This window comes from Chiloscyllium plagiosum, unplaced genomic scaffold (genome assembly GCF_037043375.1).
Source record: "Chiloscyllium plagiosum isolate Xiang-an unplaced genomic scaffold, Cpla_swu_hap1 HiC_scaffold_12, whole genome shotgun sequence".
Classification (NCBI taxonomy): Eukaryota; Metazoa; Chordata; class Chondrichthyes; order Orectolobiformes; family Hemiscylliidae; genus Chiloscyllium; species Chiloscyllium plagiosum.
Window position 1 is genome coordinate 9,100,879 of NW_028270150.1, and position 25,546 is coordinate 9,126,424.

Genomic DNA, 25,546 nt, shown 5'->3' on the forward strand with positions numbered 1-25,546 from the left:
GGTGAGGCAGTCAGATGGAATACTGGGGAACGCAGTCAGGATCTAATGGGCTGACAACTTTCCTCTGGATTATGATTGCTGCTGCCTTCATACAGAGTTGGGAGTGGAGGAAGTAGGTACAGGAGTAGGCCATTCAGCCCTTCTAACCTGCTCCAGCATGTGTTAAGCTCATGGCTGATTTGGTTTTAGTTTCAATGCTGCGCTCCTACCTGACCTCCCCAGTGCTCTGGGACACCGTTGTCAATCTCGAGCTTGTCTATATTCACACATAGAACCTTCACCAAGGAAGGAGGAGTCCACACAATAATGATCTTGTAAGAGACAAAAAACACCTTCATCTCCCACAGAAAAGGAAAGATCTTATTTTTAAACTGTTCTAGACTCTCCCAGAAGGGGAAAGCATCTTCTCAGTACCTGCCCTGTTGAGTCCCCTCAGGAACTTATATGTGTCAATCAGGTTTTTCTAATTTTCTTAAATTCCAATGGCAAAGGGGCCAAACTGTTCAATCCCTCATCTCCAAATTGCTTCTAAAGCAACCAGAGACAGAGACAAAAAGACTGCAGATACTGGAGGAACATTTTCATCTCCTGACACTGCCTGGCTTGCTGTGTTCTTCCAGCCTCCTGCCTGTCTACTTGAAAGCAATTACACCTGTTTTTGAACAGGAAGATCACAACTGTAGAATCCTGACAATGTGGAAGCAGGCCATTCAACCCACACACTGACTGCTCAAAGATTATCCCACCCCTGTATTCCCCATGGACGATCCACCCTAACCTGCACATCTTTGGACTGTGGGAGGAAACTGGAGCACCCAGAGACAACCCACTCAGACTCAGGGAGAATGTGCAAACTTCACATAGAGTGGGTGGAATTGAACCCTGGGTCATTATGACCATGAGGCAGCAGCGCTAACCACTGAGCCACTCTGCCACCCTCTTCATGCTAACATGTCATGCAGTCCTGTACATTAAGGTTTTATACAGCTGCTGTAAAACATCCCAATTTTTATATTCCATTCCCCCTCCAACAAACGATAACATTCCATCTGCTGTACCTGCAGACAACTTTCCATGATTCATGGGTCAGAACACTTTCTCAAATTTCAGAAATCATTCGTGAACCCAGAGTTGCGGCTGCAAACTCCTGCATTCGAAGCTAGCCTGCACAGAGGTTAAAAAAATCACTCCCTAAGAAATATTCCCGACTGCAACATGCACTCGGTTTAAAATGGTGAGCTAAAGATTCACTGATTGAAGACAAGGTGCTATCACAACGTTGTGAATTGCTCACGTTGTAAGCAGTTAGGTGCAGTAATATCCTGTGGGTTGCTAGGTCTTTGGATTCAAATGCCAATCCCATTTCGGGTGATTTTCGTTTCAAGAAGAGCAGAGTGCTTTTCTGAGTGGATCATTGCTGCATTGTGTGATTAATGTTGCTTTCACAATGCAGTGATGAGAGTCTGTACAGGGTGGGTACAATTTGCAAACTGTACGAGCGCCTGCAAACAAAGGCAGAAAAGGAAACTGCAAAGCAAATATGTTTTTCTCCTCCCTCTCACTCACCCTCTCACTAAAGACAAGAAAGGGCTTGCACTTATAGAATTCTCAGCATGACCTCAGGACGACCCAAAAGTGTGTTACAGCCAAAGAAGCACCTTTTGAAGTGCAGTCTCTTTTCATTCAGGGGATGTGGACATTGCTGACTGGGCCGGCATTTATTGCCTGTCCCAAGTTACCCTTGAGAAGGGGCGGAGTGGGGGGGGGGGGGTGTGGTGAGCAGCCTTCTTGAACCGCTGCAGTCCATGTGCTGTAGGTTGACCCACAGTGCCCTTAGGGAGGGAATTCCAGGATTTTGACCCAGTGACAGTGAAGGAATGGTGAGATATTTCCAAATCAGGACGGTGAGAGGCTTGGAGGGGAATTTGCAGGGGGTGGTGTTCCCATGTATCTGCTGCCCTCGTCCTTCTAGGTGGAAGTGGTTTGGAAGGTGCTGTCCAAGGATCTTTGGTGAATTTCTGCAGTACATCTTGTAGATGGTACACACTGCTGCTACTGAGTGTCGGTGGTGGAGGGAGAGGGTGCTTGTGGATGTAGCATCAATCAAGCGGGCTGCTTTGTCCTAGATGGTTGAGCTTCTTGAGTGTTGTTGGAGTGGCTCCCATCCAGGCAAGTGGGGAGTATTCCATCACACTGCTGACTTGTGCCTGGTGGATGGTGGGCAGGCTCTGGGGAGTCAGGAGGTGAGTTACTTGCCGCAGTATTCCTAGTTTTGACCTACTCTTGTTGCTACTTAATTTATTTAGTGATGAGAGTGTCGCTGGAAAAGCACAGCAGGTCAGGCAGCATCTGAGGAGCAGGAAAATCAACATTTCAGGCCAGGGCCCTTCATTGATTGAATGAGTCCAGTTCAGTTTCTGTCTGGCCAATGGTAACCCCTTTGTTGCCATGGAAGAAACATGGCAGCCAAGCAGCGCACAGCAAACTCCAACTAACATTAATGAGATAATAACCAGAGTCAACATTGCTAGTCAAAGAATATAAATTCCTCAAACATAGGGAAGTTAATATAGGAGAAAGTGAGGACTGCAGATGCTGGAGACCAGAGGTGAAAAGTGTGGTGCTGGAAAAGCACAGCAGGTCAGGCAGCATCCGAGGAGCAGGAGAATTGACGTTTCCGGCATAAGCCCTTCTTCAGGAATGAGGATGGTGTGCCAAGCGGGCTGAGATAAAAGGTGGGGGTGGGGGGAATTTGGGGGAGGGGCGCTGGGAATACGATAGGTGGAAGGAGGTGAGGGTGAGGGTGATTGGCCGGAGAGGGGGTGTGGGCGGAGAGGTCGGGAAGAAGATTGCAGGTCAAGAGGGCGGTGCTAAATCCAGGGGTTGGGACTGAGATAAAGTGGGGGGAGGGGAAATGAGGAAGCTGGAGAAATCTACATTCATCCTGTGTGGTTGGAGGGTTCCTAGGCGGAAGATGAGGTGCTCTTCCTCCAGGCGTCGTGTGGCCAGGGTCTGGCGATGGAGGAGGCCAAGGACCTGCATGTCCTTGGCAGAGTGGGAGGGGGAGTTAAAGTGCTCAGCCACGGGGTGGTTGGGTTGGTTGGTCCGGGTGTCCTCTGGGACACCCACACCAACCAACCCAACCACCCCGTGGCTGAACACTTTAACTCCCCCTCCCACTCCGCCAAATTAATATCGGCCATGGGATCTTCTATTTCTAGATGTGAGCAGAGTCAGTGGCCTTGGTTTGACGTTTCAAATGAAAGACCGAAATGCTGTGTGGTAACATTTCCTATCTCCACAAAGTAAGATTTATTTTAAAATCATGAAGGGGGAGGATCACAGTGAAGCTTGTACATCTGGTGAACAAGGTCAGTTTATTCCGATCAAAATGGAGAAGTCTGGTGTTTGAACTCCTGGTGCTCGGTTCAAACACAGCTCAAGGTGAGAGTGAGTGCAGAGAGGGATCATCATTTTTTTTCAGACAGCTGAGGTGTGCGTGGGTAACTGCTGACAGACACACATGAGGCACAGAACAAAACACAAGCAGTTAGGAAACACGCTTAATCAGTGGCTTTTTGTCTGATGGACAAAGTGCTGAGCTTGCTATGTAGGCGATGGAGTGTAATTACAGGACAGGAGGAAAATTGCAGATCAGGTAATACACATTAAAAAAAAACATGTTTTAAATGCAGACTCTGCTGAAATTACTAGCATTTCTGCTCCCACATTGGAGGCTGACATTGTGAAATATAGCTCAATTAACCCTTGGAGGACTGGACCAGCAGAGTGCAACCCATCATTTCAGAGTATAATTGGACATTTCCAAAGTCCAATGGAGGTGTCTTTGAATGCAGCTGTGTTTTCAGACAACCTTTTATATTTTAACAGTTGCCCTCGCAGCACCAATCATGCACTCGGGATGGCACAGTGGCTGAGTGGTTTGCACTGCTAGCTCACAGCACCAGGGATCCAGGTTTGAATCCAGCCAGTCTGTGTGGAGTTTGCACGTTCTCCCTGTGCTTACAAGAGTTTCCACCGGATGCTCCGGTTCCTCCCACAGTCCAAAGATGTGCAGATCAGGTGGATTGGCCAAGCTAAAATGCCCATAGTGTCCAGGGATGTGTAGGCTAAGTGAGCTAGCCATGGGAATTGCAGGATGATAGGGGGTGGGTCTGGGTGGGATGCTCTTCGGAGGGTCGGTGTGGACCGGAGGGGCTGAATGGCCTGCTTCCAGACGGTCGGGATTCTATGATTTCACCTGCAAATGTGACTCCTTTTTTGCAGCACTGCACCAGGGCTATCCTCTTGTGTCCAGCTGAGCAAGGTACTTAGAGTCATAGAGCATGGAAACAGACCCTGCGGTCCAACCCGTCCATGCCAACCAGATATCCCAACCCAATCTAGTCCCACCTGCCAGCACCCAACCCGTATCCCTCCAAACCCTTCTTATTCATATTTCCATCCAAATGCCTTTTAAATGTTGTAATTGTACCAGCCTCCACCACTTCCTCTGGCAGCTCATTACATACACGTACCAACCTCTGCGTGAAAAAGTTGCCCCTTAGGTCCCTTTCATATCTTTCCCCTCTCATCCTAAACCTATGCCCTCTAGTTCTGGACTCCTCCACCCCAGAGAAAAGACTTTGTCTATTTATCTTATCCATGGCCCTCATGATTTTATAAACCTCTGTAAGATCACCCCTCAGCCTCCGATGTCCAGGGAAAACAGCCCCAGCCTACTCAGCCTCTCCCTATAGCTCAAACCCTCCAGCCCTGGCAACATCCTTGTAAATCCTTTTTTAGATTACATTACATTTTAGATTACATTACAGTGTGGAAACAGGCCCTTCGGACCAACAAGTCCACACCGACTCGCCGAAGCGCAACCCACACATACCCCTAACCTAACACTACGGGCAATTTAGCATGGCCAATTCACCTGACCTGCACATCTTTGGACTGTGGGAGGAAACCGGAGCACCCGGAGGAAACCCACGCAGACACGGGGAGAACGTGCAAACTCCACAGAGTCAGTCGCCTGGGGCGGGAATTGAACCTCGGACTCTGGCGCTGTGAGGCAGCAGTACTAACCACTGGGCCACCGTGCCGCCCACAAACCCTTCTCTTAGTGTAAGACTGGACGGTAAGATGTTGGACTGTGGAAGGGATATCACAGTTGACCCTGAAGCCTGCTCTCATTGGCATCCTTCAGAGAGGCACCATTCAATTTACCAGATGGAGTCATAAATTAAATAATCCAAATGACAATGACACTGAGACCAACGATTGGGACCACAGTGCTGGTCGTTGTAACATCACTGAACCAGCAAGCCAGCGATACAGGTTAATGTTCAGAGGTCACAGCTTCAAGTCCCACTGTGGCTGATTTTTTTTGTACATTTAAAATGGTTCAGAGATGTTATGGAACACCTCTGGAGCACGAGTTGAACCCAGATATCCTAACCCAGTGATATGGCACTACCACTGCACCCTTTTACCTCTGCTGGTGGAATTTCAATTCAATTAATCAATAAATAAATCAACATTTCAAAGTTATTCTCAGTAAAGACCATTTATTGGGCTCATGTCCCACCTTTTCTAGAGGTGTGTAGTAACATCTCGGAGAAGGCAGAAGTGGGTATTGCAGATGCTGGAGATTAGAGTCTAGATTAGAGTGGTGCTGGAAAAGCACAGCAGGTCAGGCAGCATCCAAGAAACAGGAAAATCGACGTTTCAGGCAGAAGCCCTTCATCAAGAATGAGTCCTTCATTCCTGATGAAAGGCTTTTGGCTGAAACGTCGATTTTGCTGCTCCTCAGATGCTGCCTGACCTGCTGTGCTTTTCCACTCTAATCTAGACTAGGCTATTGAGAAGATACTGATATTACAATGGGCTCATCTGGCACAGCGGTAATGTCCCTACCTTTGACCAAGGAAATCCAGATTCAATTTCCAATTGGCTTGAACGTGTGGTATAATGTCAGATTGACTTTGTTTTTGCTAGGAAGAGCTGAAATTATCGTCAGTTGGTGTAAAGACCCACCTGGTTCACTTAATACCATTCAGGAAATGAGGTCTGCCATCTTTACCTGGGCTGGCAGATCCATGCAGAGTGTCTTTGGGGTTGACGGCATCGCTGGCTGGGCCAGCATGTATCACCCACCTCTAATTACCTAGAAGTAGTTGAGAGTCAACCACATTGCTGTGGTCTGGAGTCACATGTAGGCCAGACCAGGTAAGGATGGCAGATTTCCCTCCTTAAAAGGACATTAGTGAATGAGATTGGTTTTAACAGCGGTTACGTGGGCACCATTAGGATGGCTTTTGTTTTGTTCATATGCCATAGTGGGATTTGAACCCATACCCCCGTGACCGTAATGCATTTGGACTTGTGCACACATATGCCTGGGATTGTGTTTAACCATGTCTGAGTGCGTTCACGTGTGAATGTGTTTTGGTGTGTATTTGTGTGCATGCGCTTCTTTATACATGTGTAACACAGGTTTGAGGAATACATGCGTCAAGCGTGTTCCCATTTATAGTTGTGTAAGAGTGTTTAAATGTGAATTAGTGCTTGCATATGTGCACATGTGCATCATTCATATGGGCCTGCGTGTGCATACATGTGCAAATGCATGTACATATGTGAATGTGTTAAGCAGGTCCAAGGAGTGCATGTGTCGAGCACATTCAAGTGTGCATTTGTGCATGTTGGTGTGTGCATGTGGGTTTGCCTGTGCATTTCCTTGTATGTGTACCTGGGTAAAAGTCCCCATGTGCACAGCAACACAGTGCCTCAGTGGTCAGCACTGCTGTCTCACAGCACCAGGGACCCAGGTTCAATTCCACCTTCGGGTGACTGCCTGTGTGGAGTTTACACATTCTCCCTATGCAGGCTGGGGGAAATGTGGGGTTATGGGAATAAGGTGAGGCCTGGGTGGGGTGCCCTTCCTGCCCTGTAGGGATTCTATCTGATGTTTTTCTGTCTGTGTATGAATTTGTTCACATACAGGTATATGCCTTCCTATATTTAATACAATCCGCTTGCAGCTGGCAAGAGGAATCTGAGGAGGAAGAAACCCACCTTTGCATGCTGAGGGACAAAAAAACACCCTTAGTGCTTTGCTGTATCCGACAAACCAAATCACTGAAGCATTATTTCAGAGTTGTGTAATTCAGCACAAGTGATTCCAGTATTGTTTCTGGAGGCGGCTGGTTCAGATCTACACTCTGCCCTCTCTCTCACCCTCCTCGCAGCACAGGCCTGGTCTACCGACTTGCACAGACTAATTACTTTTCTCAAACACCACCACAAAGAAACTCCTTATTCATACCATGCACTAGCACAGATGCCTGCAGCATTTTAACATATTTCCTGGTCTATAATGCGCTCTGCTTCCTCTAGAGATTGGAAATGAAGGACTAGTTTTCAGGAATTCTCTCGAGTACCACAGCTGCTGAAGGCCCTCATTCTGGGTCCTGTCCTGAACCACACTGCCAGAAAGGGTCCACAGTTCGATTCCCACTCTTTCCTGCCCTGCTCAACTGAGGGGCCAACTGCTGGCTAGTCTCTCTGACAGACTCAACCCAATTTGCCCACGATGCACACTGTGGTCGAGCAGCCTTGCACAAACTGGGCGGCACGGTGGCACAGTGGTTAGCACTGCTACCTCACAGCGCCTGAGACCCGGGTTCAATTCCCGCCTCAGGCGACTGACTGTGTGGAGTTTGCACGTTCTCCCCGTGTCTGCGTGGGTTTCCTCCAGGTGCTCCGGTTTCCTCCCACAGTCCAAAAGATGTGCAGGGTCAGGTGAATTGGCCATGCTAAATTGCACGTAGTGTTAGGTCGGGGTAAATGTAGGGGTATGGGTGGGTTTCGCTTCGGCGGGTCGGTGTGGACTTGTTGGGCCGAAGGGCCTGTTTCCACACTGTAATGTAATCTAAAACTAAGATTCCTCTCGCAGAGAGTGGGGGGATTTACTGGTGAGACATTGTTGTAAGACAGGCAGAGCTAAGAGGCACAGAGCAAACCAAATGATTGAAAATTTGTTTGGGGTTATGTTGTGTAGTTTCTGAGTATTGGTTTCCCAACGAGCTCAAATGCTTTTAGGAACAAAAGGCACAACTGACTCCTCAATGATTGTATTTCAAAAATACAGGGAACACTGAACCAACCCCAAGTCTATGGGAGGTAATGGCCTGGTGGTCTTGTCACTGGATTATTAATCCAGCAACCCAGGTGATGCTCTGCGGGTTTGGATTCAAACCCCACCTGGCAGCTAGTATGATTGGGTTTCAATAAAATCTGGAATTAACTTTTTCACGCAGAAGGTGGTGTGGGTATGGAATGAGCTGCTAAAGGAGGTGGCGGAGGCTGGTACTATTACTACATTTAAAAGGCATCTGGATGGGGATATGAATAGGAAGGGTTTAGAGGGATATGGGCCAAGTGCTGGTAAGTGGGACTAGATTAATTTAGGATTTCTGGTCGGCATGGACAAGTTGGACCGAAGAGTCTGTTTCCATGCCGTACATCTCTATGACTCTAATGATGACCATGAATCCATTACTAATTGTCAGGCAAGACTCATCTGATTCACTAATGCTCTTTAGGGGAGGAAACAGCCATCCTTACCTAGTCTGGTCTGCATGTGACTCCAGACCCACAGCAACGTGGTTGACTCTCAGTTGCCCTCTGGGCAATAAATGCTGGCCTGGCCAGTGACACCCTCAACCCTCGAATGAATAAAAAATATAATCCCGCCACATCAATAGGATGCTGCCAGCTCATGAACTCAACAATCAGAGAATGTGCCTCAGGTTTAGCTGGAATAGACAGCAGTTATAAGGTCAATGATCGTGAATATTGCACGGTAGATTAGGATGGCCTTGAAATGACATTCCTGGAATGGGTACTTAACTGAGGGACTTAATGGGAAGAAGCTGCTACTGCACTTCAAGGAGCAGAGAATTTTAAGAAGAGATTGAAAAAAAAGCATCCATAACTGAAAAGGGTTCTGATTGTCTAAGTAAGGGGACTGTGTTTTCTTTGGCAGCAGAGCTGCTAACCAGAGGGTACAGAATTAAGGGAACAGAGGAAAGTCAGTTTTTTTAAACATTGAGTTGTTATAGTCTGGAATGCAGTGCCTGCAGGGAAATGGAATCTGATTCAATGGGAACTTTCAAAAGGGAATTGGATAAATACTTGAAGAGGAATTAATTGCAGAGCTGAGGCTCAGGAGAAGAGGAACGGGACGAATTGGATATTTATTGCAAAGAGGCACCGGGGGTTGGCGGGGCTCTTCCTGTGCACTACTATTCAGTGATTTGATAACGCGGGCAGGAAACTCAGGCAATTTTCCAGAGATTGTTCTTTTTGCAACCTTTCTCTTGGGTAGGCAGGTTGTGAGACAGTTGAGAGTGTGGTGCTGGAAAATCACACAGCAGATCAGTCAGCACCTGAGGAGCAGGAAAATCGATGTTTCGGGCAAAAGCACTTCATCAGTTTGGGCGGCACGGTGGTTAGCACTGCTGCTTCACAGCGCCAGAGAACCGGGTTCAATTCCCGCCTCAGGCGACTGACTGTGTGAAGTTTACGCATTCTCCCCGTGTCTGCGTGGGTTTCCTCCCACAATCCAAAAAAGTGCATTTCAGGTGAGTTGGCCATGCTAAATTGCCCATAGTGTTAGGTGCAGGGGTAAACATAGGGGAATGGGTCTGGGTGGGTGTGCGTCAGTGTGGACTTGTTAGCCCAAAGGGCCTGTTTCCATGCTGTAAATAATATAATCTAATCAGGAATCTGGCCCAAAACATTGATTTTCCTGCTCCTCAGATGCTGCCTAACCTGCTGTACTTTTCCAGCAACACACTCTCAACTCTGATCTCCACCATCTGCAGACTTCACTGTCTCCAGGTTGTGATACAGTCTCAATCCTACTCCAGCAGGTGAGAGACTTTGGGTGAACTAACTACATGGGGCATCTCATGATTGAGTCATAGAGATGTGCAGCACGGAAACAGACCCTTCGGTCCAACATGTCCATGCCGACCAGATATCCCAACCCAATTTAGTACCACCTGCCAGCACCCAGCCCATATCCCTCCAAACCCCTCCTATTCATATACCTAACTAAATGCCTTTTAAAGTTGCAATTGTACCAGCCTCCACCACTTCCTCTGGCAGCTCATTCCATACATGTATTACCCTCTGCATGAAAAGGTTGCCCCTTAGGTCTCTTTTATATCTTTCCCTCTCACCCTAAACCTATGGCCTCTAATTCTGAACTCCCCCACCCCAGGGAAAAGACTGTCTATTTATCCTATCCATGCCCCTTATAATTTTGTAAACCTCTATAAGGTCACCCCTCAGCCTCCAGGGAAAACAGCCCCAGCCTGTTCAGCCTCTCCCTATAGCTCAAATTCTCAAACCCTGGCAACATCCTTGTAGATCATTTCTGAACCCTTTCAAGTTTCACAACACCTTTCCAATAGGAAAGAGACCAGAATTGCACACAATATTCCAACAGTGGCCTAACCAAAGTCCTGTACAGCCGCAACATGACCTCCCAACTCCTGTACTCAATACTCTGACCAATAAAAGAAAGCATACCAAACGCCTCCTTCACTATCATATCTAACTGCGACTCCACTTTCAAGGAGCTATGAACATGCACTCCAAGGTCTCTTTGTTCCCTAGACTCCATCTGCCACTTCTCAGCCCATTGGCCCATCTGGTCAAGAGTTTAGATCAGAGTGGTGCTGGAAAAGCACAGCAGGTCAGGCAGCATCCGAGGAGCAGGAAAATCAAAGTTTCGGGCAAAAGCCCTTCATCAGGAATAGAGGGGCTATATTCCTGATGAAGGGCTTTTACCCGAAATGTCGATTTTCCTGCTTCTCGGATGCTGCCTGACCTGCTGTGCTTTTCCAGCAACTCTGGTTTCCAGCATCTGCAGTCCTCACCTTTGCCCATCTGATCAAGATCCTGATGTAATCTGAGGTAATCTTCTTCGGCTGTCCACTACACCTCCAATTTTGGTGTCAGATCCTGTAGCTTATCTGATATTCCAACATGATGCTCACATGTGCATGGATAGCAATTACAAATGGAAATCTTGGCTGGGTTAATTAACTCTGGAGCACTGAGGGTCAGCTCCTGTACTCTGACATTTAGCTTAGCATTTCTTGGGGAAGGGGGCTTGTGGAAGGTGGTGAGGCAGAGCTTTGAACCATTCCTGATTGACAAGGAACCTTAGATAGAGTCAGAGTCTAAAACAGGTCCTTCAATACCACCAGTCCATGCCAATCATCATCCCAACCTAAACTAGTCCCACCTACTTGTGCCTGGCCCATATCCCTCCAAGCTTTTCTCATTCATGTCCTTATCAAAATGTCTTTTCAATGTTTCAAATCCCTACAGTATGGAAGCAGGCCATTTAGCCCATCAAGAACACACTGACCCTCCAAACAGCATGCCTCCCAAACCCACCTTCCTACTCTATCCCTATAACCCTGCATTTTCCATGACTAGCCCAACTAACCTACACATCCCTGGACATTATGGGCAATTTCCCATGGTCAATCCACCCTAACCTGCACATCTTTGGATTGTGGGAGGAAACCGGAGCACCTGGAGGAAACCCACACAGACATGAGAGAATGTGCAAACTCCACACAGACGGTCGCCTGAGGTGGGAATTGAACCCCGGTCTCTGGTGCTGTGAGACAGCAGTGCTAACCACTGAGCCACTGTGCTGTCCCCTGCAACTATGACTGTCTCTCCATCCAGCAGCTCCTCCAGAAGTCCATTCCACACACGAACCACTCGCCGAGTAGAAAAAGTTCCCTACATGTCTTTTCTGAATCTTTCTCCTCCCCGGGCTATCTCATTCACTGGCAGTGGGAAGGAATCGTTATGGAGCTGCTAGTGCAGTCACGAAAGGGTTAAGTGGCAGTTCAGTGCTTGAAAAATTATCAGATCATCTGGGAAAAAATCATTTGCCTTCAATTTAAAAACATGAATTGCTGCCCAGATGCAGCTCAATACTTGTGGAAAAATGCGAATTTGATTTGCCACAGGGCAGCCGTGTGTGCTAACTTATTTCCACGAAATGCACTCTAAAGTAGGGCCCTCTTTGTATTTCATCATAGCTTTTACATTGGACAAAGGTAATCACTGTGTCACATTCAGAAGGTATCATTCCCTAATTCTCGTACTGTCTGTTTCAGTGGCAGCCCCTGTGCATTTTTTTAGTTCATTCATGGGATGTGTGTGTTGCTGGCTAGACTAGTATTTATTGCCCATCCCTAGTTGCCCCTTGAGAAAGCGGTGGTGAGCTACCTCCTTGAACCACTGCAACGGTTGACCCACAATGCTGCTGACCAGTCTCCGCATCCAATACATCATCCTTAAACACTTCTGCTGACTCCAACTAGACCCCACCACCAAGAACATCTTTCCCTCCCCACCCCTCTCTGCCTTCAGCAAGGATCATTCCCTTTGACAGTCTTTGGTTTGCAGCACTCACCCCACCAACCCCCGAACCCCCAAGTACCTACCCCTATGATTCTAGAAATATGATCTTAGATGACCTGCTTTACTTTTATAGCTCATTCAACAGAAGTTGGATGTGAATTAACAGACAAATTGAAAGTCATTATAAACTATAATCACACACTGGAAAAGATGCAAAACCAGCGAGTACACCACTCCCCTCACCTTCATCCAGGGCCCAAACTGTGCTTCCAGGTGAGACAGAGGTTCACCTGCCTCTCCTCCAACCTAGTTTACTGCATCAGGTGCACCCGGGGAGACTGAACGTAAACTTCGGGAATGGTTCACCGAGTGTCACAGCCGGGTCTGCAGGGGCTGATCGGACCTCCCAGTCACTGCCCATTTCAATTCCCCTTCCCACTCCCTTTCCAACATGACCATCCTTGGCCTCCTCCATTGCCACAACGAATCACACCTCAAATTGGAGGAACAACACCTCATCTTCTGCCTGGGCAGCCTACAGCCCAGAGGACTCAACATTGAGTTCTTCAATTTCAAATAACCTCCCTTCCCATTCCATGACTCTCTTGTCAGTCCCTCCCCCTCCCTTCCACTCCTCCCAGCCACCAATCGGATTCATCCCTCCTCTTGACCAACCAGGTCGTACCTTCTACCCGTCTTCACCTATCCCCACTTCACCACCCTGCCCCCCCCACCCCCTTTATTTGCAGCTCCCCCCACACCCACCCCCAGTCCTGAAGAAATGTTACACCCAAAATGTCGACTTCTCCACCCAGCCTGATACAGCCTAGCCTGCTGTGTTCTTCCAGCCTCTGCTTGTCCACAAAGGAATTTGACCTAGCGACAGTGAAGGAATGGAGAAATATTTCCAAGCTAGGAAGGTGAGTGGTTTGGACAAGAGCTTGCTGGAGTGATGCTTCTCATGTATCTGCTGCTCTTGTTTTTACAAATGTTATCAGTTATGGGTTTGGAAGGTGCTGCTCAAAGAGTCTTAGTAAGTTACTGCAGTGCATCTTGTAGATAGTACATACTGCTGCTACTGAGCATCGATGGTGGAGGGAGTGGATACTTGCAGATGTAAATCAAGTGGGCTACTTTGTCCTGGATGATGTCAAGTGTCTTGAGTGATTCAACATGTCTAAATGTGATATACACACACACACAACATATAACTGACCAGCTCACACCCCTGTATATGCCATGTCAGATACATTTGTAGAGATTGGACAAAAGATGTAGAACAGCATTCCAGCACTATCACTGAAAAGGAAGGGATGAGAAAAACCCAGCCTAATCTTAAAATGGTTAACAGCAAAGCAGAGAAGCAGGTGTTGCGAAAACCACAGACTTTAACACAGAGACCTTCCACTCAGTTAATCTGGCAATTAAAATCGCAGGATGTTAAACCTCAGTGAACTTCAGACGCCCATACTTTTACCATCACAGATGTCAGCCATTGCAAAGCTGACAGCATCCACCTGGAATCAAAACAGTGCCACATTATCAGAAATTTTGCTACATTCCTGATTCACTTGTTGTAGATCATGCTGGTTACTGGCACATGGCCCTGTTACCTTTCCTGAGCTATAGGATTATCTGCAATCTATCATCTTGCTTTAGCAGAACCGACCAGCAGCGTGTGAGAACTGACATTCCCTTCAAAGTTGCAAATTTCTTTCAAATTCAAAGGATCATCTTTCCCTTCAATCTCAGATGTTCTTTTCCTCAAGAATGTTTTCCTTATCAAGATTTGGGATGTTGGTATTATCAACCACTCGAGCATGGGGTTAAAATCAGAGTAAAGCACTCTCTCCTCTTTCAAACTGAAAATAATGATCTGTCTACACAGGCCATATTAGTGGGGAACAGCCCAGATATGATACAGAGTGAAGCTCCATCGGTGCTTTTAAACTGAAAGTAAAGCTTCCTCTATTCTTTTAGAACAAAAATAAAGCTCCCTCTACACTCCCAGGACAGTTACAGCATGTGGTTCAATACAGAGTAAAGCTCTCTCTACACTGTCCCCGTCAAGCACTCCCAGGACAGGGACAGTACAGGGTTAGATACCACGTGGACGGCACGGTGGCTCAGTGGTTAGCACTGCTGCCTCACAGCACCAGAGACCCGGGTTCATTTCCTGCCTCAGGCGACTGACTGTGTGGAGTTTGCACATTCTCCCCGTGTCTGCGTGGGTTTCCTCTGGGTGCTCCGGTTTCCTCCCACAGTCCAAAGATGTGCAGGTCAGGTGAATTGGCCATGCTAAATTGCCCGTAGTGTTAGGTGAAGGGGTAAATGTAGGGGAATGGGTCTGGGTGGGTTGCTCTTTGGAGGGTTGGTGTGAACTTGTTGGGCCGAAGGGCCTGTTTCCACACTGTAAATCATCTAAAGCTCTCTTTACATTGTCCCAAATCAAACACTTGCAGGGCAAGTAAAGCAGAGGGTCAGATATTGAGTAAAGCTCCCTCTACACTATCCCCATCAAATACTCCCAGAACGGGTACAGCATGGGGTTACAGACGAAGTAAAGATCTCTCTACACTGTGACCATCAAACACTGCCAGGACAGGGACAGCATGTGGTTAGATACAGAGTGAGCTCTCTCGACATTGTTCCCGTCATGTACTCGCAGGACAGATATAGCACAGTGTTACATATGAACTAAAGCTCATTCTACACTGTCCCCATCAACACTCCCAGGACAGGGACAGCACTGGGTTAGATACAAAGTAAAGCTCCCTCTCCCCAGTTCCCATCAAACACTCCCTGGACAGGGACAGCACAGGGTCAGATAGAGAGTAAAGGTCCCTCGACACTGTCCCAGGCATGCCCGGAGCAGAGAGTTTTTCGATTTCGTGATGATGATGATTTGGGAAGATTTCTTAGTTTGCTTTTGGGACACTGTGATTGTTCATGAATGCAGATTGATCGCAGCCTCAGGGAACAGAATGCTCAGTGAGCCCTCAGCAACAATCATTTTGAATCGTTGGGGAAGTAGGAGATTCCCCTCAGTTAAATCCACAAACCTGCCCCTGGCAACATCAGTGTCGTCCTTTCTCCAGCGCACCGTGGGCTGGGGGTCCCCTTGAACCTGGCAACGGAACTCGACGGAATCGTTCTCCAACACCACCTGGTTTATGGGTCTTCTGATGAAGATTGGGCGTTCTAGGTAACAGCAACGTGAAAAACACAAAGACAAAAACATACGAGTCAGTTGTGAATCAAGAGTGGAATTGGAGGTGAGTCAGCCTTGCAGTCACAGAGAATGCCCCTGATAATTAACTTCTTTTATGAAGAGATTAACATGATTCGAATCACCTGCACCGTTTGGTTACACGGTTTAATCTCCCACAAGGGGAATCCACTTTTGCACTCAGATAAAACACATTACTCTCACACCCACTTTTGCATCTATTAGCAATTTGTGACCTTCAACCCTGAGCTACTGAAGTCACAATTTTACCTTGCTTCCCATCTTAGTCACAATCACAGGAATATGGAACAGGAGAAGGCCATTCGGCCCATCCAGACTGTCCACCATTTAACTGGCTGATCTGTGGCTTAACTCCATAGACCAGCCTTTGGCCCAAATCCCCTCGCTTTAAGAAAAAATTATGTATCTCAGATTTTAAACTAGCATCTGATCTAGCATCCACTGTCATTTGTAAAAAGATTTCCAAACGTCTACCACCCTCTGTGTGTCAAAGTTCTAACATCTCTCCTGAACGATCTGGCCCTAATTCTCAGACCCCAACCAGTGGAAATAGTTTATCTTTAAAATCTCTGTTTTTTCCTGTTAATATCTTTCAAACTACAACCGGATCACCCTTAACCTTCTAAATTCTGGAGAAAACATACTAAATTTGTATAACCACTCTTCATAACATAGCCCCTGAAGTGCAGGTATTATTCTTGTAAACCTATTCCCGCCATGACCAGTCTATCCCTCCTGAAGTGAGTTGCCCAGATCTGCTCACAGCTCTCCAATTGGTAGCAACAATGGGAGATTCTGACTGTTTCAAGCAAACTGAGACATTCAGTTGAAAGTGTGTAACTTTAAATTACCAGAGGGGACACCCAGAGAAATAAGACTCCCACTTCATTACTTACAACACCAAAACAGGCCACTCAGTCCAAGTGGGACATGCCCAGGATTATGTTCCACACAAGCCTCCACCCAGCTGACTCCATTTCATTCCATCAGCCCCCTCCTTCCATTTCCTTTCCTCCTCTTGTCAGTGTTTATTTTCCCTTTGAGCATATCCATACCCATCATCAGAATAGGTCCCTGGTGGTAACGCACTCCACATTCTGAGCATTCTTTGTGCGAAAGAAAAGTTCCTTCTGACTTCCTGATTCAATTCACTCGCTGCTATTTTATACTTATGCAATCTTGGATTTGTCATTGTGTATCCCTCACATCTCACCTCATCTCATCACCCTTCTGTCTTCGCCTTATCTTCGACGAGAGTCCCAGGCTCTTCAATCTAGCTTCCCCCAACCACGCTTTTTGTTCTTCAAGTTCATCGAGTGCACAAATCCTCCTATTTCCCACCCCCCCACCTTTGTGTCAGAGTTCAGGCAGCGAGGCGTGTGAGCTATTTGACTGGAAGAGGCATCACATGGTTCAGATGAGTTAACTTGGCATCAGCTCTGGCCCATGAAGCTCAGTACTGGACAGGCCTTGTATCCCCCATAAAAGTCCTCATTTTGCAAATTCGCACAGGCAGATTTGTCAAAATGTCCCCCTCCAGCTTCCCTGAAAATGCTGGCTACATCGCTGCATGTAGTTTTTCATACTAGCTGTATTTGTCATCTTGCCTAAAAAATTATTCCTCAGCAAAGCTCTTCACTCTTGGAGATATCTCAACTGTGCCTGGTGTGTGGCCTCACACAACATCCATCAGGCAAATATGCACTCTGTGGAGTACCAAAACAGGCCATTCAACCCAAGTAATTTATACTATCATCTATCCTCTTCAGCTCATCCCTTAAGCCCCTGCAAAATCTTATTCCCCCGTGTGTCTCAATAAATGGTTCTGTATCATTCCCCTCAATCACTCTCCACATTCTCACCACTCCCTGGGTGCAGGTGTTCGTCCTGAACTCTCAGTTGGGTTTATTCATCACAATCTGTGGCTATGCGGTTTAGTTTTGTTCCCTAAACCCACACCCAATTGGAAACATCTTGTCAACATAGAAAATAGAAGCAGGAATAGGTATGCTCCACCATTCAATATGATCCTGGATGGTCATCCAACTCAGTCACCTGTTCCCACTTTCTCTCCACTTCTTCTCACTTCTTCCTTCTCAGCGTTTTCCTGAGCTCCCAGCCTCAGCCTGGACCCAGATTCCCAGCCTCAGCCCGGACCCAGATTCCCAGCCTCAGCCTGGACCCAGATTCCCAGCCTCAGCACGGACCCAGATTCCCAACTTCAGCACGGATCCAGATAGCCTCAGCCCGGACTCAGATTCCCAGCCTCAGCCCGAACCCGGATTCCCAGCCTCAGCACGGACCCAGATTCCCAGCCTCAGCCCGAACCTGGATTCCCAGCCTCAGCACGGACCCAGATTCCCAGCCTCAACACAGACCCAGATTCCCAGCCTCAGCACGGAACCAGATTCCCAGCCTCAGCCCGGACCCAGATTCCCAGCCTCAGCACGGACCCAGATTCCCAGCCTCAGCCCGGACCCAGATTCCCAGCCTCAGCACGGACCCAGATTCCCAGCCTCAGTGCGGTCTCGGATTCCCAGCCTCAGTGTTGACCCAGATTCCCAGCCTCAGTGCGGTCTCGGATTCCCAGCCTCAGTGCGGTCACGGATTCCCAGCCTCAGTGCGGTCTCGGATTCCCAGCCTCAATGCGGTCTCAGATTCCCAGCCTCAGTGCGGTCTCGGATTCCCAGCCTCAGTGCGGTCTCAGATTCCCAGCCTCAGTGTGGTCTCGGATTCCCAGCCTCAGTGCGGTCTCGGATTCCCAGCCTCAATGTAGTCCCGGATTCCCAACCTCAGTGTAGACCCGGATTCCCAGCCTCAGCACGGACCCGGATTCCCAGCCTCAGTGCGGTCTCAGATTCCCAGCCTCAGTGCGGTCTCAGATTCCCAGCCTCAATGTAGTCCCGGATTCCCAGCCTCAGTGTAGACCCAGATTCCCAGCCTCAGCACGGACCCGGATTCCCAGCCTCAGCACGGAACCAGATTCCCAGCCTCAGCACGGACCCGGATTCCCAGCCTCAGTGCGGTCTCAGATTCCCAGCCTCAGTGTAGACCCAGATTCCCAGCCTCAGCACGGACCCGGATTCCCAGTCTCAGCACGGACCCGGATTCCCAGCCTCAGTGTGGTCTCAGATTCCCAGCCGCAGTGTAGACCCAGATTCCCAGCCTCAGCACGGACCCGGATTCCCAGCCTCAGTGTGGTCTCAGATTCCCAGCCTCAGTGTAGACCCAGATTCCCAGCCTCAGCACGGACCCGGATTCCCAGCCTCAGCCCAGACCCGGATTTCAGTCTCAGTGCTGACCTAGATTCCCAGCCTCACCACGGACCTGGATTCCCAGCCTCAGAGGGGACCCGGATTCCCAGCCTCAGCCCAGATCCGGATTCCCAGCATCAGCACGGACCAGGATTCCCAGCCTCAGCGCGGACCCAGATTCCCAGCCTCAGCACTGACCCAGATTCCCAGCCTCATCCCGGATCCGTATTCCCAGCGTCAGCATGGACCAGGATTCCCAGCATCAGCCTGGACCCAGATTCCCAGCCTCAGCACTGATCCGGACTCCCAACTTCAGTCCAGACCGGGATTCCCAGCCTCAGTCCAGACCCGGATTCCCAGCCTCAGCGCGGACTGAGATTCCCAGTCTCAGCACGGACCTGGTGTGGCTTCCTCTTGGTACCGCGCTGATGATCTCTCAGTGGCCCATGATGGTCTTTCAGCATACTGTGATAATCTCCCGGCCTGCGGTGATCTCCCGGCCTGTGGTGATCTCCCGGCCTGTGGTGATCTCCCGGCCTGCGGTGATCTCCCGGCCTGTGGTGATCTCCCGGCCTGTGGTGATCTCCCGGCCCATGGTGATCTCCCGGCCTGTGGTGATCTCCCAGCCCGTGGTGATCTCTTGGCCTGTGGTGATCTCCCGGCCTGTGGTGATCTCCCGGCCTGTGGTGATCTCCCGGCCCATGGTGATCTCCCGGCCTGTGGTGATCTCCCGGCCTGTGGTGATCTCCCAGCCCGTGGTGATCTCTCGGCCCGTGGTGATCTCCCGGCCCTTGGTGATCTCTCGGCCTGTGGTGATCTCTCGGCCCTTGGTGATCTCCCGGCCTGTGGTGATCTCCCGGCCTGTGGTGATCTCTCGGCCCGTGGTGATCTCCCGGCCCTTGGTGATCTCTCGGCCTGTGGTGATCTCTCGGCCTGTGGTGATCTCCCGGCCCGTGGTGATCTCTCGGCCTGTGGTGATCGGCCCGTGGTGATCTCCCGGCCTGTGGTGATCTCCCAGCCCGTGGTGATCTCTCGGCCCGTGGTGATCTCCCGGCCCTTGGTGATCTCTCGGCCTGTGGTGATCTCTCGGCCTGTGGTGATCTCCCGGCCCGTGGTGATCTCTCGGCCTGTGGTGATCGGCCCGTGGTGATCTCCCGGCCCGTGGTGATCTCCCGGCCCGTGGTGATCTCCCGGCCCTTGGTGATCTCTCGGCCTGTGGTGATCTCTCGGCCCGTGGTGATCGGCCCGTGGTGATCTCACGGCCTGTGGTGATCGGCCCGTGGTGATCTCACAGCCTGTGGTGATCTCCCGGCCTGTGGTGATCTCCCGGCCTGTGGTGATCTCCCGGCCTGTGGTGATCTCACGGCCTGTGGTGATCTCCCGGCCTGTGGTGATCTCCCGGCCTGTGGTGATCTCACGGCCTGTGGTGATCTCCCGGCCTGTGGTGATCTCCCGGCCCATGGTGATCTCCCGGCCTGTGGTGATCTCCCGGCCTGTGGTGATCTCCCGGCCTGTGGTGATCTCCCAGCCCGTGGTGATCTCTCGGCCTGTGGTGATCGGCCCGTGGTGATCTCCCGGCCCGTGGTGATCTCCCGGCCCGTGGTGATCTCCCGGCCTGTGGTGATGTCCCGGCCCATGGTGGGCTTTCGACCAGAAGGGGCCTCAACCATGGACTTCCAGCCTCATGGTGATTCAAGACCTGGTGTGGACGATGTTGGAAGGAGGGTATTCTCAACTTTTTATTTCACTGTTTTTTAACTTATTCCTACAATCTTTAATGTGGGACTTTTCATTTCTTTTCTATTCTCATTTTTTCCTCAGAACTCGTACTAAAGAATCTGCACCTAGGTACCTTGTACCTAAGATGGTGCCATAACCTCAGTAAGGCGTTCAACAAGGTTCCCCATGGGAGACTGGTTGGCAAGGTTAGATCTCACGGAATACAGGGAGAACTAGCCATTTGGATACAGAACTGGCTCAAAGGTAGGAGTCCAGAACTAGAGGGCATAGGTTTAGGGTGAGAGGGGAAAGATATAAAAGGGATCTAAGGAGCAATGTTTTCACACAAGGATGGTGCGTGTATGGAATGAGCTGCCAGAGGAAGTGGTGGAGGCTGGTACAATGACAGCATTTAAAAGGCATCTGGATGGATATATGAATAGGAAAGGTTTTGGAGGGCTATGGGATGGGTGCTGGCAGGTGGGACTAGATTAGGTTGGGATATCTGGTCAGCATGGACAGGTTGGGTCTGTTTCTGTGATTTATATCTCTATGACTCTAACACATCTCTCTCCTCAGTAGCATAGCATGGAGTGAGGCTGTATGGGAGAAGGCCATTCTGCCCATCATACAAATGATATCTCTTTGGAAGAAGAAAACCTGGACTGGTCTCCCACTTGCACAAAGGATGAAACTGTAGTTTGAAGTAAACCTTTTGAATTTTTTTCGAGAGGAGGACTTACCAAAGACAGTCAATTCAGCAGGATCACTGTCCCTCTCGCCCACCATATTAGTCCCCACACAGACGTACATGCCGGCATCACTTCTCTTAGTGTTCGAAATCATCAATTTGCCTCCACGCACCTAAGTGACAAAAGGGAATACAACAAATAAATAGGGGCTGGCACTTCTCATGGGTCACGATTTGAGACTCCTTGCCCTTTTTACTCCTTGTTTATTCCGACGGCCCCCCGATCACACACCTTGACCAGAACAGCAATAAGGAAGAGGCCCTCGGTCATGTGGAGAGAGTGAAGTTGACGATGTGATAGGGGAGGCAAGATTCAATCGAGATGCTTAGAAAACGTTTGTTAAAATAAGCAAGCAGGAGTTAATTTTGCCGTCAGGAAGATCAGTAAACAGTGAAAACAGGTTTAAAGATCTGATGAAAGAAGCTTTGGCATCTGAGAATCTGTCTATTTGACACTGAGGTTTGTGATCTCTGTTGTACTGTCATAAAGGACAATGGTAACAGATTATATCGCAACTTTCTAAACAAATCAGATAAATACTTGACAAGAGGAAAACACGCAGCATATCGAGCAGGAACAAGTGAGCTGCTGGAAGTAATTGGACCAATCAACAGAAACTGAGAATAATATGAAACAATGCACCTTGCTTGAAGTTATTTTGTTTAACAAACTGAAGATTGGAGGTCCTAAAGTTCTTCACAAATCAACATCAAACACTCCCAGGACAGGGACAGCACCGGGTTAGATACAGAGTAAAGCTCCTTCTACACTGTCCCCCATCAAACACTCCCAGGACAGGGACAGCACCGGGTTAGATACAGAGTAAAGCTCCTTCTACACTGTCCCCCATCAAACACTCCCAGGACAGGGACAGCACCGGGTTAGATACAGAGTAAAGCTCCCTCTACACTGTCCCCCATCAAACACTCCCAGGACAGGGACAGCACCGGGTTAGATACAGAGTAAAGCTCCCTCTACACTGTCCCCCATCAAACACTCCCAGGACAGGGACAACACGGGGTTAGATACAGAGTAAAGCTCCCTCTACACTGTCCCCATCAACACTCCCAGGACAGGGACAGCACAGGGTTAGATACAGAGTAAAGCTCCCTCTACACTGTCCCCATGAAACACTCCCAGGACAGGGACAGCACTGGGTTAGATACAGAGTAAAGCTTCCTCTACACTGTCCCCATCAAACACTCCCAGGACAGGGACAGCACGGGGTTAGATACAGAGTAAAGCTTCCTCTACACTGTCCCCCATCAAACACTCCCAGGACAGGGACAGCACGGGGTTAGATACAGAGTAAAGCTTCCTCTACACTGTCCCCCATCAAACACTCCCAGGACAGGGATAGCACAGGGTTAGATACAGAGTAAAGCTCCCTCTACACTGTCCCCATCAAACACTCCCAGGACAGGGACAGCACGGGGTTAGATACAGAGTAAAGCTTCCTCTACACTGTCCCCCATCAAACACTCCCAGGACAGGGACAGCACAGGGTTAGATACAGAGTAAAGCTCCCTCTACACTGTCCCCATCAAACACTCCCAGGACAGGGACAGCACAGGGTTAGATACAGAGTAAGCTCCCTCTACACTGTCCCCATCAAACACTCCCAGGACAGGGACAGCACAGGGTTAGATACACAGCGAAGCCTCCTCTACACTGTCCCCCATCAAACACTCCCAGGACAGGGACAGCATGGGGTTAGATACACAGTAAAGTTCTTTCTACACTGTCCTTATCAAACACTCCCTGGACAGGTACAAGACAGTGTCAGATACAGAGTCAAGCTCCCTCACCTTGTTCTGACAGTGTGTTTCAGACCCAAACTCAGGAGGATATACTTGTACCTTGATGTGATTGTTCTGTACAGTTGCCTGACCAGCCATTCTGCCACCTCCCTGAGTCATGCTGTCTATTGAGCTAGAGTGGAGGACTGGCTTGTTCACTGAGCGTTTGGTAGCCAGAGCTGAGTGTAAACTGCCCAAAACCATTTCACAAAGACCCTCTTGCTGCAAGGCAGAATGAGAGAGTACGACCCCAAATGTGAGGAACGCTATACCCTACCAGCTCCATCATGTGTCAGCACGCCCAATCTGATCAATTTCCCGAGAGAGCGCGAACACAGAAAGCCTGCTCTGAGGTACACACCGTTATTCTCTCGTCCTGGTCATTAACGGGGATCTTGTCCTTCTTCCAGAAGATGGTTGGCTCTGGGTGCCCACGGGGCGGTTGGCATTCCATGATGGCTGGCTCACCCGCAGCAACAACCACATCCGTGGGATTCAGTCGGAAGTCATCCCGGAGCACTGCAATGGAGATTGAGAAGATTAAAGCAGCAGCACAAACTCAGTGGGGACCACCACAACAGAATGTGCACAACCGAGCACATCGGGTATTTGATCGAGTAAGCGGAAGAGGCCACTCGGCCCCTCGCCATATTCCCAGCATCCCACTGGATCCCGTCAGGACTGTGTCTCAACCCCGTTGTGAGGCCTTGCTCAATAGCCTCTATCAGGAAACATTTACTCACATAAGTGCTAATCAAAACATGAAAACTCCCAAAACAGAGATGGATAATTCCTGTTGGGAAAAGGGTATTCATAAAATCCCTACAGTTTGGAAATTGGCCACCCCAACCCTCCAGAGAGTAACCCACCCAAACCCATTCCCCTAACTTACACATCCCTGGATACGATGGGGTAATTTAGCATGGCCAATTCATCTAAATTGTTGGATTGTGGAAGGAAACCCACACAGACGTAGGGAGAACATACAATCTCCGCAGAGACAGTCACCCAAGACTGGAATTGAGCCCGGATGCATGGCGCTGTGAGGTAGCAGTGCTCACCACTGAGCCACCGTATATTAATGACTACAGAGCCAACAGAGTAGGTGAAATTATGTTACAGATTTCAACACTTGACAGAAGATATAACATAGGCAAAAGTGAGGACTGCAGATGCTGGAAACCAGAGTTTAGATCAGAGTGGTGCTGGAAAAGCACAGCAGGTCAGGCAGCATCTGAGAAGCAGCAAAATCGACGTTTCGGGCAAAAGCCCTTCATCAGGAAATGAGGCAGAAGATATAACATGGCAACCAACAGCCCATCCTCTCATGCAGACAAAAAGAATCTATCAGTTTGACATTTTCAACTGAAGCCCCTATCTTCACCCTCCAACCAGCCCCAACAGCTTCATGGAGGGAAAGAATTCCCAAGTTCTACTTTGTGTGAAGAAATGTATCCTGACTTTACCCTTCATTATCCCAGTTTAAGCCATATCTTCTCGTTCTGAATTCCATAACCACCTGATAAGAATTGTCTGATAAGAATTCAAATTCTTCAACCACTTTACAGACATCAGATTGATCATTATTTAATTTTCTAAGGTCAAGAGAATACTATCCAACTCTCGCAAAAACAAGAGGCGGTGAAGACAATACAGAGCTGACTGGACTTTCCAGCTCCCAATCTTCTGCTATAATCCTGGTAGAGGTTTTGAGAAGGTCCCAGGGAAATGCTGTAAGCAGCTGTCTAAGAAATATCTCTGAGGTCTCCGTCACTCTCTCACTGTTGCAACATTCATGGCAGGGGAGTCTTAGATAAGGTCAGTGAAAATTATTGGTTTATACCTTACAGAGACAGACACATTGAATACTCTGAAGACACACTGAATAGACCCTTAAACAGATGATTCACCTGAACTAAAAATGTGAAGTTGACACAGTCATGAAGAACCATAAGGGCTGCTCTCTGTCACTCAGCAAGGATGAGAAAACAATGCCTTCGTAACAGCCTCAGCCAATTCAGGAATTGAATCTATATTGCAGGCAACACGCTCCATCAGAAATCAACTGCCCAACCAACTGAGCTAACCAACCATTGCATGGGCTTGCCTTGTTGCTATCCCTATATCGGGTCTTTGTTGTATCTCTGTCTCAGATATAGGCAGGGTCACAAGGTATTACAGAACTTTAATATTGCTGGTAAAAAAGAGACTTGTTGTGGAACATATGAATTAGATACAAGAACAGGCTGTTCGGCCCCTTGAGTCTGAACCGATAAGTTGTTGATCCACTGATGACCT

General features: G+C 48.8%; 1 protein-coding gene across 6 annotated transcripts in view; it reads right to left on the reverse strand.

The window, feature by feature from the left end:
• robo2 (roundabout, axon guidance receptor, homolog 2 (Drosophila)) overlaps nt 1-25,546 on the reverse strand; it is a 1,751,833-nt gene that overhangs the window by 215,722 nt on the left and 1,510,565 nt on the right. For all 6 annotated transcript variants that reach the window (XM_087992449.1, XM_087992448.1, XM_087992445.1 and 3 more), the window contains 3 exons: nt 23,610-23,767; nt 21,441-21,561; nt 15,537-15,675 (listed from right to left, as the gene is read on the reverse strand). In XM_087992449.1, coding sequence (XP_087848575.1) covers nt 15,537-15,675; nt 21,441-21,561; nt 23,610-23,767 — 418 coding nt within the window. The remainder of the gene's footprint in view (nt 1-15,536; nt 15,676-21,440; nt 21,562-23,609; nt 23,768-25,546) is intronic.